Source organism: Echinops telfairi, unplaced genomic scaffold (assembly GCF_000313985.2).
Source record: "Echinops telfairi isolate 266 unplaced genomic scaffold, ASM31398v2 ScPeMD7_655;HRSCAF=1070, whole genome shotgun sequence".
Classification (NCBI taxonomy): domain Eukaryota; kingdom Metazoa; phylum Chordata; class Mammalia; order Afrosoricida; family Tenrecidae; genus Echinops; species Echinops telfairi.
In genome coordinates this window covers 13,614,281-13,630,780 of record NW_022104553.1, presented here as the reverse complement: position 1 = coordinate 13,630,780, position 16,500 = coordinate 13,614,281, and the positions used below count along the sequence as shown (strand labels likewise).

At 51.0% G+C, this 16,500-nt stretch overlaps 1 protein-coding gene across 1 annotated transcript in view; it reads right to left on the bottom strand.

Moving 5' to 3' along the window:
- UHRF1BP1 (UHRF1 binding protein 1) overlaps positions 1-16,500 on the bottom strand; it is a gene marked incomplete at its 5' end in the record, with an annotated part of 87,687 nt that overhangs the window by 4,312 nt on the left and 66,875 nt on the right. The window contains 12 exons of the mRNA XM_004717243.2: positions 203-318; positions 428-536; positions 1,068-1,330; positions 4,799-4,949; positions 5,035-5,189; positions 6,453-6,649; positions 11,469-12,889; positions 13,043-13,236; positions 13,479-13,620; positions 14,229-14,368; positions 14,721-14,891; positions 15,366-15,452. Coding sequence (XP_004717300.2) covers positions 203-318; positions 428-536; positions 1,068-1,330; positions 4,799-4,949; positions 5,035-5,189; positions 6,453-6,649; positions 11,469-12,889; positions 13,043-13,236; positions 13,479-13,620; positions 14,229-14,368; positions 14,721-14,891; positions 15,366-15,452 — 3,146 coding nt within the window. The remainder of the gene's footprint in view (positions 1-202; positions 319-427; positions 537-1,067; positions 1,331-4,798; positions 4,950-5,034; positions 5,190-6,452; positions 6,650-11,468; positions 12,890-13,042; positions 13,237-13,478; positions 13,621-14,228; positions 14,369-14,720; positions 14,892-15,365; positions 15,453-16,500) is intronic.

Sequence of the window (16,500 nt, the reverse complement as noted above, 5' to 3'; positions counted from 1 at the left end):
CCACCTTCTTACAGCAGTCAGGAAGGGGCAGGAAGAACCCACATAAAGATGACCAAGAGGACCCAACAGGGGAGCAAGCTTCACCCCCCGGACTTGCAGACGCAGATACACAGCAAGACCAACAGCCCTCACGGTTTGGCCAGCTTCCAGGTGACAGTGCCTCCGAGCTTGTGGAAAGGGGGATCTTCAGTTAGGGACTCACCTGCAGTCCAAAAGCCACCACCTCTGTGGGGACCAGGAACGCTTGTTCTTTGGGGGGCTGCCTCTTCTCACTTTTAGGTACTTGTGCTTCTGCTGATGGCCTGTCCTGCGCAGCAGCTGGAAAAGAGGGAAAGATGCGAAGTGACACACTGCTGCCAAGACCCAAACCTCTTTCCTCAGAGGGAAAGAAGGCAGAGAGGCTAGCAGCCCGAGGGCTCTGACTCACCGCCTATGCTGAACACCCCGTCATCACTCCGCTTCAGCACCAGGTGCTCCATGGCCAGGGTGATGGGGACAGGGCCCGGGGACGTCGGGTAGATGGGAGGGATGTCATCCTGCAGGAAGAGGAAGAATCCCCATGATGCCCCACCCAGCTCAGAACCATTTAGACAGCACAGCCCATTCAGCCTGGAGCTCTTTTATGTTGTTATTTCTCCACACAGTCCTGCAAAGTGTGGGAGTTATAACAGTCCCATTCTAGAGTGAAACTGAGGCTTAGATACCCCATCTAGTCATGCCTCAGGCCAAAGACAGGGCTATGATTACACACAGGGTTCTCGCTTGAATCCCAGACTTCCCGACAGCAATAAAGTAGCTGGCTGCTAGCCAAAGGTTCAGTGGTTCGAACCCAACAGCTGCCTCAGGAAGAAGGTTTTGGGATCCTTGGGCTCCCGGTAGGGTCACTATGACTCAGAATTGACTGGCAGCAAGGAGGACACGGTAGAACACTGACAAAGCATTACCTCGCTTGCTCCTCACCAAGTTCTAATGGTGACAAGGGAAGAAGTTGACAACTGCCGTTGCAGGCCCTGGAGAGGAGGGGACGGGAGTGTGCACGCACGTGTGCGTGTGCGTTTCTCTCTCACCTTCAGGGTGATGCTGGAGTTCAGGAGCTCAATCTGCATGGGGACCACCACTGGAATCTCCTCATCCTCAAAGAAGGGCCCCAAGGCATTGAGCACTGAAGTGAACAGCTCAAGGTCACAGCCATGAACCAAGCAGTGCAAGAAGCCATTCTGTGTGGCCAGTGGGGAATGGACAGCAGCAGCAGGCCCCACCTCAAATCGAAGGCCCACAGCTGGCCTGATGTGGCCGGCCTTCAAAGTCGAGGGATCCTGAAAACTTGCATCTTTGCGAAGAAAGAGAAGGAAGAGTTATTGGCAGCCAGGGGCAGGTCTAAGCACTTCACCTCTACTTACTATGCCTACCATTCCTGTGAGATGTAATCAGCGTCCCGTCCCACAGATGCAGGCTTCACTTGCCCTAAGGTTTGGACACCAAGGAAGCCACAGCCTCGGGTCTGGGAGAAGCAGCCTGGCTGTACAATGAAAAGGGCACGGCCACTTTGGTGGAATGCCACTCCAGGTAGAAGAGAGCCTAAGGAATGGTTCCAAACCGGCCTAGCTCTGAATCTGAGGTGCTGGCCTAATGGCCCAGGGAAGGCTCTTAAAGCAAAGGACCTTCAAGTCAGCTCGACTTGAATGTCTCTCACTTTATCAAAGGCTCTATCATCTCTCTCTACTAGAGCCACGTATGACATACGCTACCCTCTTCAAGCTCCATAAAGACAAGCCCTGGTACAGCCAAGGGCATGGAACTGCTCATATATTTACTGAACTGACACAGCCGCTTTGGGACATAATTTGGCATTCTCTGGTAAGTAAGGATGAAGCTAAACCTACCCTAATGACCTAGAAATTATGTCCACAAGACTATAACTCTGAAGGAATTCTTGGCCATACTATATTTTTCCCCAAATAAGGTGCACATGCCTATAGTGTGCACACACATAGCGAGCATCTGAAAACATGTGAGGGTTTAACATGGTTTGCTTGTGTTATTCGCCTAAAATTAAGGTATGTACCAGGAGACATGAACAAGATTGGTTTATGGCAACACTATTTGAACACTATTTGAAATAGCAAATACAAACAGAAATAACTTGGATATCTGTTCAGGACAGATGGAAAAGGTAGAGTGGTAATGGGCATAGGGGATCTTTTGGGGGTGATGAAAATGCTCTAAAATTGAATGGCGGTGAAAGCAAATTTACAGAGCCGTGAAACTAAACTGTTATCAAGCTGTCTAACAGGCACCCTGATGGCACAGTGGAGTACGTGTTGGGCTTCTAGCCGCAGTCAGTTTGAACCCACCACTTACTCCTACAGGGCAGCTCTCCTCTGCACTATCAGGCCTCTGAGCTGGTATCAACTTGATGGCACTGGATTTAACTTATTGAAAACGAGAGTGTTTTGGTGGTGCAGTGGTTAAGTACTTAGCTGCCACTGAAAGGTCAGAGATCCACACCCAGCAGCTCCTCCACTGGAGAACAAGCTGGCGATGGGTTCCACAAAGCCTGCAGCCTAAGAAACGCATGGTGCAGTTCTGCTCCGCCACGAGTCAGAGCTGACCGGCCGCCACACCACAGCAGCAATCCTTCAAGGGAGCGAACTGCAGCGTATGTCAGGTGTATACCACTCTAGCTGGTGTTCTAAAAAGGTGACGATGGTATGCAACAGAGTGCTACATAATAACCCAACAAAGAAACTCACTGCCATCAAGTGTATTCCGACTCTTGCTTGACACATGGATGTATGGATTGTTATAAGAGCTGTAAAAGAACTGATGGTGCCTGGCTATCAAAAGATATAGCGCCTGGGGTCTTCAGGGCTTGAAGGTAAACAAGCGGCCATCTAGCTCAGAAGCAACAAAGCCCACATGGAAGAAGCACACCAGCCTGTGAGATAGTGAGGTGTCGAAGGGATCAAGTATCAGGCATCATCAGAACAAAAAATCATATCATTGTGAATGAGGTGGGGAGTACGGAGTGGAGACCCAAAGCTCATTTGTAGGCCATTGGACATTCCCTTGCAGAGGGGTCACAGGGAGAAGATGAGACAGAGTGCGATGTAGCAACAATGAAAAATACAACTTTCCTCTAGTTCCTAAATCCGCCCCCCACCCCCCACCCCCGCCTCCACTATCATGATCCCAATTCTACCTTGCAAGTTTGGCTAGACCAGAGGATGTACACTGGTACAGATAGGAACTGGAAACACTGGGAATCCAGGGCGGATGATCCCTTCAGGACCAGTGGTGTGAGAGGCGATACTGGGAGGGCAGAGGGTGGGTGGGTTGGAAAGGGGAAACCGATTACAAGGATCTACATGTGACCTCCTCCCTGGGGGATGGACAACAGAAAAGTGGGTGAAGGGAGACGTCGGACAGGGCAAGATATGGCAAAATAGTAATTTATAAATTATCAAGGGTTCATGAGGGAGGAGGGGGGAGGGGAGGAGGGGAAAAATGAGGACCTGATGCCAGAGGCTTAAGCGGAGAGCAAATGTTTTGAGAATGATGAGGGCAATGAATGTATAAAATTTGCTTAACACAAGTGATGTATGAGTGGATTGTGAAAAGAGTTGTATGAGCCCCTAATAAAATTGTTTTTTTTAAAAAAAGAAGAAGAATTAGAGGAGGGAAAAAAATGAGCTGTAAGAGCCCCCAATAAAATGATTTTTTAAAAAGTTGATGCTGACTTACAGCACCCTCACAGGACAGGGTAGAACTGTCCCTGTGGGTTCCAAGACTGTAAAACCCTCGGGGCAGCTAGTGGCTTCTAACTGCTACCCTTGCAGTGAACAGCCTAACGTATAACCACAATGCCACCAGGACTCAGAATATTATGTAGCAGTGAAAAATGAATGCATTGTAGCTAACTCAACAGCATAGAAGAATTTTTAAAAATATGTTAAGTGAAAAATATCACAAAAGACCATAAACTATGAATCCCTTCAAATAAACTCAAGGAGCAGGTGAGAGAGAGAGAAAAGGAGGCCTTGATGCTTAAGGGACACTGAGCTGATGTACTAAGAGTAACAGAAAAAATTGGGAACAGATAAACAGTGACGGTTCAACTGTGATTCTCTCTTGAAAGCATGCATGGGAAGAGTGTTGAAATGACCAATGGCTGGCTACAGAGATACATGTACCACAATAAAACAGTGAGGGAGGGGGGACCCTGAGAAATGAAAAAATATATCGATACAAATCCTACTGCGAGGCAAGTAATTCACACCAAGTCCAGGCTCATGATAACCTCAGACAGGCAAGGGTCAGAGACAGCCAGTGAAGAGCGCCCATGAGCTCTCAAGGGAGTGGCGCCCACTGTTTATTAAGGTATGTATAAGCACACAGGCTCGTCATCACAGTGCTATTTTTATGTCTCAGCTACAGTTTAAAACTATTCTTTAGGACCTAATTGGCATATTTTTAACATTTAATCATGTTCAGACTTTTCCTGATCCTCTGAAAGGATAAATGATAATTCGCATCACAGGACTGACTGTGCCCAAGAGTTCCTTGATCAGACCCAGTGTTATGTCAGCAGCCACATGCAGGAGCAAAGGAACACCTGACACCGAGTGGAGCACAGCCCACTGCAGGCAAAGCCTTGCTCAGGAAGAGCTCCTGGAAGCTCCCGGCAAAAAGGAGGCCTCAGCGGAGCTCTTCTGCCCCCTACTGGCTGCTTGCCTTTAGAACACACCGAAGGGCAAAACTTAAGCTCCAGCTAGACAAACCCTGCCCCCATCCTCACCTGGGCACTGTCCGTGCAAGAACTGCCAGAGGCCCACGGTGCCCAGCTGCTGGAGGGTCAGTTCCTCTGCTTGCATGGCCACGATCAGGTCCTCCCCATGCACCTCTATCCCCAAAGCCACCTCATTCACCCTCAGGACCAGCACTGAGACCTGTCAAAGAGACTCTCTTAGCGCCGAGTCCCGAGCTTCCAGCCCAAAGCCCACTCTCTACAGAGAAGAAAGGAAAGCAACTGACCGGGTGAATGTCGAGGCCTTCTCCACTGGGTGAGACCGCGCCATTGGCCTCGGGAGACCCCTGGCCAGGAGTGTCCACAGCAGGGCTCCCTTGGACACCAGCATCATCCAAGACACTGGGAAGAGATCCTGACGGGAGAGAATCCGGACCAGACTCTGCATGAGGAAAGGACAGGCGGATTTTCACAAAAATGAAAAAGCCCTGTTCACGTCTAACCTCTAAAAACAATCACAACAGTAAACAGAACATTAACGGCATCTTATAAGGCAATTCAAAATTCAGATATTTGATAAAATGTGTAAATTACTTTGCTTTTTTTCCCAAGTGTAATCATGGTATTTGTCACATAGATGGGTAAAAAGACTACCTTTTAGAGATGCAAACTGGAAAGATTTACAGATCAAATCCTGATGTTCAGCATTTGCTTATAAACGACAGGAAGGGGGAGTGGGTGGCGGTGTCCAGGGAACAAGGTTGGCTGGGCCCTTCCTAGCTGAGGCTGGAGGCTAAGTACATGAAGGGTTCACTAGGGGATCCTGTGAACTTGGGCACATATTTAAAAGTCCCCATCAGAGGTTACAAAGACTAATAATAGAGCAAACATGGGTACCACCATGCAAACTAATAATACTTTCTCTTTATTCTCATGTTGACGCTTTAACAAAACAAACAACACTGCCATCAAGCTGATTCCAACTCACAGTGACCCTGAAGGACGGTGAAGAACTGCTCCTTCGGGTTTCCGGGACCATGAATCTCTGCAGGAGACTCTTCAACCAAACTCCCTCCTGCCATCGAGCGGCTGCCAACTCATCGCACCCTCTCCACTGGGCAGGGGAGACCTGGCCGTGAGTTTCTGAAGGGAACTTTTCACAAGAGCAGAAAGGCCCTGTCTTTGTCCTGCAGTTCTTGGTGGTTTTAAACTGCTGACCTTTCAGTTAACTAGCCCAACACATAACCAGTACGCCAAGTCTCTTCTTGTGACAAAAGTCATGAGCTAACCAATAATTTAGTAAATGGAGGATAAAGCCAGAGCCACAGACCCATTAAAACTTCTTTTTTTGTGGGGGAAGGATGGTGGGGAGGGGGGAGGTGTTTAAGAAAACCTATATTTTACCAATTATTGGCTCCTTTTCAATCTTGCTGGTCTGAATAAAGGGAGCAAGAGAGCTCTTCCTGGATTTCTGCAGTCCTGCCCAAGGAGCCCTGGTGGTGGAATGGTTAAGGTGTTGGGCTACAATCCGCATGGTCGACAGTTCGAAACCGCCAGCAGCAGCTCTAGACAAAGACTGGGCTTTCTACTCCTGTAAACAGGTCCAGTCTCAGAAACCCACAGGGGTCACTATGAGTCAGCAGTGACTCAATGGCACTGAGTCTGGAGTTCTGGTGGCAGCCCTGCCTGACTCGCTTCCACTTACCAGACTCCAAGAGCATCACAAATCCCTCACTGCCGTCGCTGTCCACTGAAATCCGGTCTTCAGGGCCACTGCTGTCCAACGAGACACCATCAAATGACTGCTGGGACATGGTCCTCCTCATGGAGAAAAAGCGGAGTCGGGCAGCTCCTCCGCTCACTGGCGTGGCCACCCCCTCATCCATCTTGGCCAGGGGATCCCTGTTTAACAAAACAACACACACTCGGGTAGCTTAGCTTGTTTCCACCTCCAGACAGTTCACGTCAAGCAAACCTGGGACTCCAAAAACAGAGGAGCTGATGCAAAAGGCTCAGGTAGAAAGAAAACCTTTCTTTCTAAGGATGGTGGCAACATATGCACAAATGTCTTGATACACTCTCGAGGTACAGATTGCTAGAAGAGCTGGAAGAGCCCCCAAGAAAATGATTTATTCAAAACACTGGGGCTCCAGCTAACACCCCCTTTTAGAAGGGGATCAGGTCTCTTTCTCCCTCAACCATGAGATTTTCCGAACCCTCTTACTCCAGCATCTCAAACTGCATAAGCACTGCTCTCACGGCAGCATTAGATGGCCAGCTCATCAAGGTCATTCCTCACACAGACCCCAGTGCTCCCTGCTTCCCTGGAGTTCATGCCTGCCACCATCCCTCAGCTTACTCACTCAGCACCCCTTCTGTCCACAGACACTACTGTACACGGTGTGTGTGTGTGTGTGTGTGTGTGTGTGTGTGTGTGTGTGTGTGTGTGAAACAACAAGCTAAAAAATGGAGGAAAGCTGGCTGAGCAAGAGAATGATGACGCTCAATGACGGGGGTAAAGAATGTGGTTTCGTGACTGTGAGGTGCAACGCGGCCCTAGGAGGTGCACATGGAGCTATAGCCAGTTTTAACTGAAGACCGGGGAAGGAGAATCCCAACTGGAAATACAGACTTCAGCAGAAATAAGATGGAGTCAATAACCGAGCGAGAGAGATGGGTATTCAAAAGGATAGTGTGATGTGAACTTTCTGAAACTTGGGCAGACAGAGCACACTGTTGGAATGCGTGACTCAAAAATCCCCACCTCTACCTTTTATTCTCAATATGCAGTTATGCACTATGTACCCAAAGAGGGGGGTGTTCACAACAATGAGGGCGTTGAACAGACTAAATGAACCCAATTATGGACTGTTGGGTAAATCGTGGTACATCCCTCGGCTTGACTATGGCATGCAATTTAAAACCATGCACTCAGACACCCAAGGGATGGGAAGTACCCACCAGAGGAGCCCTATGGGAAGTACCCACCAGAGGAACCCCATTGTTAAAGGACATCTGTGTATATCCTCTAAGTATAGAGACATAACTCACATGTGCACATCAATGTATGCGTATAAAAATTGGAAGAAAACAGACCCAAATATAAATAGTGGCGATCTCAGTGATTCTTAGGTTTTCTTCTTTATTCTTCTGTCGTTTCTACGTTGTCGATATAAGGAGCACACGTCGTTTTTATAATTAAAAAACAGGCTTGCCGACAAAGCACTGCCATCAAGCTGATTCCAACTCACAGGGACCCTGAAGGACAGCGAAGAACTGCTCCTTCGGGTTTCCGAGACCATGAATCTCTGCAGGAGACTTTCAACCAAACCCCCTGCCATCGAGCGGCTGCCAACTCATCGGCAGCCAACTCATCGCACCCTCTCCACTGGGCAAGGGAGACCTGGCCGTGAGTTTCTGCAGGGAACTTTTCACAAGGGCAGAAAGGCCTGGAAACGGACAGCCTGCCTCCGGGGCATATACTTGGATAGGACAGAAGGAAGAAGCGAGCAGCCAGGGAAAGAGAGAAGAGCCGCTCAGAGACGTGCTAGTACCCGGGCACTGCCACAGCCGCTCGGAAGGCCTGCCGACCAGTAGCCCTGAAGGAGGCTGAGACACGGGCCACGGGCCGAACACTCAGGAAGCCACTGTTCATGTTTAAAAGGGAGCTTTCTTCAGGCACACATTTCTTCTCTCCTGTCCCATCTCCCTCACTCCTCTCCCCCTTGAAAAGGGCACACAATGTAATGACTGGGTGCCCAGGCTCGCAATCCTCGCCCCACCACTCACAGGCTGTGTAATCTTTTTTCAATCATCTTATTGGGAGCTCTTACAGATATTATAAGAATCCATAATTCAATTAGATCAGGCATAATTGTACAATTGCTGCCATGATCAGTTTCAAAACATTTTCTTTCTTCTTGAACTCTTTGATATCAGCTCCCCTTTATTATTCTCTCTGTCCTGACCCTACACCGCCCCCCAGGAACCCTTATTACTCTATTATTTATCTATATAGATGGAAAGATAGATACACACACACGGAGGTTTGGGGTCGTGTCTTACACCATCCAGTGTACCCATTCAGCCACCATTCTCCTATTCACTCCACTCGAGCGGGCCGCACAGTCAGGCTGTGTGATCTGAACCGAGCTCCTGGACTCTCCGAGCCTCATCTGTCACACGGGAAGTGCTATCAGTCCCTGCCCTCAATGGGTAGTTACAGCACTTAATGCGTTAATATTTGTGTTCCAAACAGTCCTTGGTACATAGAAAGCGCTCAAATGCGTGTAAAAGCGGAACGACGAACAAGGAATGCTGAAGAAAACTGGATGCCTTTGAATTACAGCGGCGTCAAGGAATATGGACTATACCACGGACTGCCAGAAAAGCGAAGAGAACAACCCTGCATGTTGGAAGTACAACCAGGATGCTCCTTAGAAGCGAGGATGGCGAGACTTCACCTCATGAGCGTGGGCATGCTGTCAGGAGGGACCGGTTCCATCCTGCTTGGTAGAGGGCCAGCCAGAAAGAAACCCTCCGTGAGGCTGGGTGGACACCGTGGCGGCCACGATGGGCTCAAACACAGGCACAGCTGTGAAGATGGCGCAGGACTGGGCAGCGGACACAAGGTCAGTACCAGTTAGAAGAGAGGAGATGGCACCTAACAAGTATGAGTCTGTCTTCCTGCCGCCTACGTGTTCCTCTCCTCTTCCCCCGAGGCGGTCTAGGCCTAGCACGTACTAGCGCACCAACAGGCGTTGCTCAGGCTTGTTTACGACACTTCTCTTAGGACAAAAGCAAAAAAACAAGAAAGGCACAAGCGTTCATGCCACAGACCTGGTCTTCGTTACCTTTCCTAAAGCCACAGGCTCCGTGGGAGATCCACGCTGCCTTTCCACACCGCTGACCATGCTCGTCTGACTTTCTACTTCGGAACAATCACACGGGGCTCTTCCTGGTGGAGGCCCATTAGGGGCCCGGCAGCGTTCACTCATTGACTTCCGCGCTGCATCGGCTCAATGGGCTCCTCTGAAGCCCCTTTCTCCCGTTACAAACGGAGGATACCAATGCCTCCAGCTCTCTCCTTGGGCTGCTGTGGGAACCCAATCACACAAAACCCGAGGCGAAGGCCCACTGAAGAGCATGACATATGCCCCGGGGGACATGGGAGAGGGGAGGTGGGGGAAGGAAGAGGTGTTAGCCAAGCCAGGGACAAGGGAACAACAAGGGATCCAAAATCAGTGGTGAGGAGGGTGTAAGAAGCCTGGTAGGGCTTGATCAAGGGCAATGTAACCGAATTATAGGAATTACTGAAACCCAAATGAAGGCTGAGCATGATAGTGGTACAAGAGGAAAGTAAAAGGAAATACAGTAGAGGAAAGAACTAGGAGGCAAAGGGCATTTATAGAGGTCTAAATCCAGGGATGTACATATGTGAATATATTTATATATGAGGATGGGGAAGTAGGTTTATGTGCGTGTATTTACAGGCTTAGTATTAAGGTAGCAGATGGACATTGGGCCTGCACTGAAGTACTCCCTCAATGCAAGAATACTTTGTTCTATAAACTGGCATTCCATGATGCTCACCTTCCCGACAAGATCGCTGAAGACAAATGGGCGCATAAGCAAATGTGGTGAAGAAAGTTGATGGTGCCAGGCTATCAAAAGATACAGTGTCTGGGTCTTAAAGGCTTGAAAGTAAACAAGCGGCCATCTAGCTCAGAAGCAACAAAGCTCACATGGAAGAAGCACACCAGCCTGTGCGATCACGAGGTGTTGAAGGATTCAGGTACCAGGCATCAAAGAACAAAAAATCATATCATTGTGAATGAAGGGGACTGCAGATTGGGGACCCAAAGCCCACAGGATGTACACTGGTACAGATAGGAACCAGAAACACGGAATCCATGACAGATGATCCCTTCAGACACAGTGGTGAGAGTGGTGATACCAGGAAGGTGGACAGAAGGTGGGGTAGAAAGGGGGGACCGATTACAAGGATCTGCATGTGGCCTCCTCCCTGGCGGACGGACAATAGAAAAGTGGGTGAAGGGAGACATCGGACAGTGTAAGATAGGACAAAGTAATAATAATTTGTATATTATCATGGGTTCATGTGAAGGGGGAGTGGGGAGGGGGGAAATGAGGAGCTGATACCAAGGGCTCAAGTAGAAAGCAAATGTTTTGAGAATGATGATGGCAACAAATATACAAATGTGCTTGACACAATGGATGGATGGATGGATGGATTGTGAGAATAGTTGTATGAGCCCCCAATTAAAATGATTTTTTAAAAAAGAGTGTAAAACATGACACTGAGCCAGGTGGGGTTAGTCAGATACAGAACATCTGCATCAACTATGGTGATCACTTGATTCCTGGCAACAGTAACTGTTGATTAGAAAACTGCCCAAATGGGCTACGGGACATGGAGGCAGAAATACGACCTTGGGATTTGGAGTGTCTTTACTGCAATCCCTGGCTTTCCCTTAAAACAGACTTGGATCCAGCCCTAAAAACGCACTCTCCAACTATGGAAGCCTACGTCCTCCTCGACGGAGCATGACCACACCTCTGAAAACAGGCTTTGCCAGAGGAACTGTGCAGCCTCAGGACTGCACGGTGCTCCTCATGCTGAAGCTGCACATGGCAGGAGGCCCAAGCCCGGGCACGCAGGGAAGGGCGGGGAGCCTGAAGGAGACAGAGGACCACTCACTTGGCTGGGGGCAGGGACAGCATCTTGTGCACGGTGGAGGTCATGCGGTCTTTGCCGAGATTGAAGGCATCCCTAGTCAGGGCCACGGCTTCCTTGGTGAGGTCCATGGTGGCATGCAGGGCCTCCTTGGTGGCATCCTGGGTCATGTGAATAGCACTTGACAGCTCCCCTTCAACGTTCTTCAAGGGGATGAGGTCGCCCTGCCCATTCACAGCAGTTTCTCTGCCAGTCGGGGGCTCCGCCGCTGTTGCTGAGCTGGACACTTGGGCCCGGCTGAGCTCGACTGCCTCGTGGCCCTGTCCCGCCTGCTGCCGGGCGAGCGAGCCCGAGCCCTGCAGGTCTCCGTTACTCGGCCGAGGCGCTGGCCCGTCCTGGGCTCCGGGCAGGTTTGCAAGGCTACTGTCCTCCAGCACCTTCTCTGGGCTCGCGGGGCCCTGGTCCGAGGAGGCGTCCGACTTCAGCTCCCGGCCCTCCGAAGGAGAGGGCTCCGAGTCCAGGAGGCTGGTGGTGTCTGACCCAGCAGAGTCCGCCTCACCAGGCCTGGGGGCAGGGGGCAGGAGCAGAGCCACTTCGGCACTGGGGAAGAGGACTCCAACGCAGGCCGTCTGGTCCTGCAGGGGCGTCCCCATCATGGCCTCCGTATCCTTTGTTAGCTGCTCCAGAAGACCCTGCAACTCCTCCTTCAGGCGGAGCAGAGCCAGGTACTGGTAGTGGTCAAGCCTCACACGGACCTGGGCGGGGGACTGGACCAGCACGTGAACGTCAGCTGCATCCTCCAACCCCGACAGAGGGCCCTTGCTCTCGGCATCACCTCCGCTTTCCTGCAGCATCCCCACGACTTCCGGGAGTCCTGAGAGGCTTTTCAAGTCTTGCTCAGTCCTCGACCTCTGATGGGACCCAGACTCAGGGACCAGGGCCTCGGAATGGACAGGACTGCCAAAGCTGGCTGACGGCTTCAGCCTCCCCTCTGCGGCCAGGAGGCGCTTCCGGGCCTGGGCTTGCTGCCAGCGGCGCGGCAGGCAGGCCCAAACGGACAGGGGGAAGGGGGCCACAAAATTCAAGGTACGCCCTTTGAAGTGCTCTGTGCCCTCAAAGTCCAAGGAGATCTGGGCGAAGTGGATGGACCAGAGATCCTGGGAGGCCCTGGGCTTCTGGGGAGGGAGGCGAGAGTCCAGTTGGAAGGCATGGTGCAAGAAGAGCATGTGCAGGAGGCTGAAGCCCCCAGGGACCTTGGGGAAACGGACATGGCTGGAATGGAAGAACTCAGTAGCAGCAAAGGCCCGGAAGAGGCTCTGGAGGTCTGGACAGCTGCAATGCAGAGCATGGCGAGTGTTGGTGGCCGTCATGCCGGATGCAGACATGGCAAGAGTCTGGGGACGATGCAGCCCAGCCTGCTCTCTCTTCTCCAGAGGGAAGCTCACCTTGAGAGAGAAAAGGAAATGACATTCAGGCTGCTCACCTGAGTAGCTTACTAATGCACCATGCATGCGCACGTAGCACACCACTAGGCCTGTGGAGAGAGCAGAGCCCTGGGTGCTCTTCGCCAGGGAAGGAAACCCGCCCTCTCTCCCTACCTTCAACCGGAAGGCATCCAGTCTGATGTCCAGGTGCTCATCTGTCTGGGTTGAGTCTTCCAGCTTGTAGATAGCTTTGAACTGCTCCAAGCTGCGATACAGATCCAGGCAAAAGAAGTTTCCCCAGAGCAAGCTGACAGGATCCATCGTAAATGTCAGGCCGTTTAGCTGAATGTAGAGATTGGGACAGGGAACTGGAAAACGGAGGAAGACAGAAGCACTGTGTAGATAAAGCTGCAGCTACACACACCCTCATTTTCTCTTAAGTGGATCTTTAAAGGCACACAGCTACACGGGACAGAGTTTTTGATAAATGTGCGCTCAACGAACACAAACATCGAAAAATCCTCCCAACACAACGATGCAACGTGGGCCCGAGGCTGAGAAAGGCGGAGGGCGTGAGCTGGCGAGCGAGGCGTGAGCCGTCAGGGCTTACCTGGGAGCGCCTGGCTGTCTGGGAAGTAATACTCTGTGAACTCGATGTGAATGGCGGACACCTGAGTGGGCAGGTTGTGGAGCTTCCGACTGCAGGAGAGAAGTGTAGATGGTTTCTTACTGGGCTGTCCAGCTGTGGAGACCTAAGCAGAATCACAAGTTACTCAGCACCTGAGGAGAACTCCATTCTCTGCGAGGAACAGCTGAAAGCAGGCATCCTCAAACTACAGCCCGCGGGCCACATGTGGCCCACCGAGGACATTTATCCAGCCCGCCGGGTATTTTTGCCCGTTTGTTTTTTTACTTCAAAATAAGATATGTGCAGTGTGCATAGGAATTTGTTAATAGTTGTTTTTTTTTAACTATAGTCCAGCCCTCCAACAGGTTTGAGGGACAGTGAACTGGCCCCGTTTAAAAAGTCTGAGGACTGCTGGTTTAAAGGCTTCTTCCTAAGTCTGTCACAGGGACGCTTAGAGCTTTTCACACATATTCCAGGCCTCTCACACCTGCCTAACCCTCCCCACAAGATGCTTTCTGCAGTGGGAGGTTTGTAGTCGGGCACTCAAAGGAGTTCTGAAGTCCTGATCTCAGCCGACATGCTCAGGAGAAAATGAACCAAGTCATCAACCCCCTCAAAAGTATGTGTGTGTGTGGGGGGGGGGGGGGGGTGCTTCCGGATTCCACAGCTGTTCCAGTTGTCTTACACTCCACCCCTTTCCAATCACGTTCCCCCGAGTCCTGGGCCCCTCACCTGGTGGATGTCCAGGTCGTCCACCCGTACGACCAGGCAGCTGGAGCGTAACCGATTCCAGGCCGGGGGCCCAACGGCAACCTGTTGGCCCTGAGAGGGACTTTTCTCAAGGGGGCTCTTCCGAGGACTAGAGAGAGACTCTAAAGGAAAACAGGGAGGAAGGGAAAAGGCAATGAGGCACGTTCAACTTTATACTCAAGAGAATTGTCAACAGTACCACAGCCGGGTCCTCATTGCTGTATGTAGAAGACAGGGTCTAACACTGTCTAGCAACTGGATGGAGCTGAACACGACACTCTCCCGAAGCCCAGGGCACTGGCCTCCTGAAGAAAGACGGTGCCAGCTTCCCTGCACCATCTTGGCCAGAACCGTGTGAAGAGGAGCGAGCCGCTGATGTCTCTCCGCAGGATAAGGCTGGGATAATGCACTAGCCCAGCGTGAACGCCAAGAGGCTGGCAAGCACCGGGAGGGCTCCGGCTGCTAGTAACCCACCTGCCTTCCTCCGGAAGGGCGAGTCGCCCCCCAGGTGCCAGGGGGCTTTGAGCCCCATCTCCTCGTGCCTCTTTTCCATTTCACTCTGAAACTCCGTAACCAGGTTTTGGGCCCATTGGCCTCGGGTCTCCATGGCTGCACAGTACCTCAGCCAGTGTTTGCAGCTTTCACCTGTGAGCGGGGAGAAACCGAGAGAAACTTTTAACCCGAGAACATGATGCAACAGCCTTTTTTTAAAAGACCCTTGCTGTGCGTAGAGTCGAGTTTAGAATCTGATCCGTCACCCCTAATCCAGAATTCTTCGGGCTGAGAAAAGTGGCAGACTACGGGGTCCCACAGGTGACTTCCTGCATGGCTCCCTAACAGCCGCTGCTGCCGCCTCTGGTTGCAGACTACTGCAGAGTGGCACGAGTGGAAATGAGGGGCACAGCTGGACTCAACAGCAGCATCTCCCCTCTACTTCCCTCATCACCAGGGGGGTCAGCAAGATTCTAGAAGTTTCCCTCTTGAGAAACTGTATTTTCAGCTCTCTAAATACATGCTGCCACCCCGGCACCTTCCTCCTGAACAGCCTGGGGTAAACGCAGGACTTTTCCTCATTCCCTGAGGCCAAGCTGGGAGAGTGCTCATTCGGAATTCCCCTACCTGCCCAGTGGAAGGGGTAATAGTCAAACGCCATCCTGTGGAAGGTAAGCTGCATGGCACCACCCATCAGTCTGTTTGCAGAGACACCTATTAGAGAAAGACGTACGTGAGTAACCAACTGTGGGCGTTAACAAAGAAACCCAGCAGTCCTCCTGAGGGCCAGTCATCAAGGAAGACGAGTCACCAATGGGCACATCTGAAATCCCCGCCTGCAGTGGTGGAGGCCATGCCACGGCGAGACCGGGAGACAGAGCAAGATTATGAGACTGTGAGACAGAGCTACAGACAGGCTTCCTGGCCCATGGAAGCCGAGGCCACGGAGCCATGTGACAGAGAGATTTGGTTGCTGGCTAAAGGAAGGTGATGCTGTCGACTAATGCCTGTATCCTTCAAGTTTTCTGATCCTGGCTTGTGGTAGCCTGTTCACTTCCCCAATAAGTCCCCATCATTGTGAGTGTTATCTGACTTCTGCATGGCCACTGCGGCAGATTCCTGAATCAGCGGAGTAGAGTGCTGTGGGAGGCACTGTCTGTCAGCCTGGGCAAAGACGGGTGGAGGCAACCAGAGGAAGTGAGGTACTGTTTCCACACTGTTTACTCCCTGTGACCTTAGGTAACCGTTACCTACAGGGCCAAGTACCAAAAATCTAAACATATTGCAAAGATGGGGGATGAGTACAGTGAACCCTTGCCACTTCGCGCTTCGACTTCCGCGGCTTCACTCTATCGCGTGCGTAACAGCGCATGCTCTGTCATTACTGCCACCGGTTGGCTCATACTGTACACGCTTCTGTCTGCATCGCTACGTATCGGAGCTACGTATCAGATGCATTTTTGCTTCTGTACAGGGCACTGTAATTGTTTGCGATTTTTAAGAAATTTTATCTAAGCCCTATGATGGCTCCTAAACGAGCTGCTTCTTCTAAACCTTCTGACAATAAAAATAAGCACCAGAGGAAGATGCTCACCATCCAGGAAAAGCTAAAACTTTTGGATATGATCAAAGATGGTAAGAAAATCGTGGAGGTTGCACGCCATTTCGACTTGAATGAGTCTTCCGTTCGCTCCATCCATAAAGAGGAAAAAAACATCTGTGCTACAGCTACTTTCACTTTCAACAAAGAAGCAAAGCACAT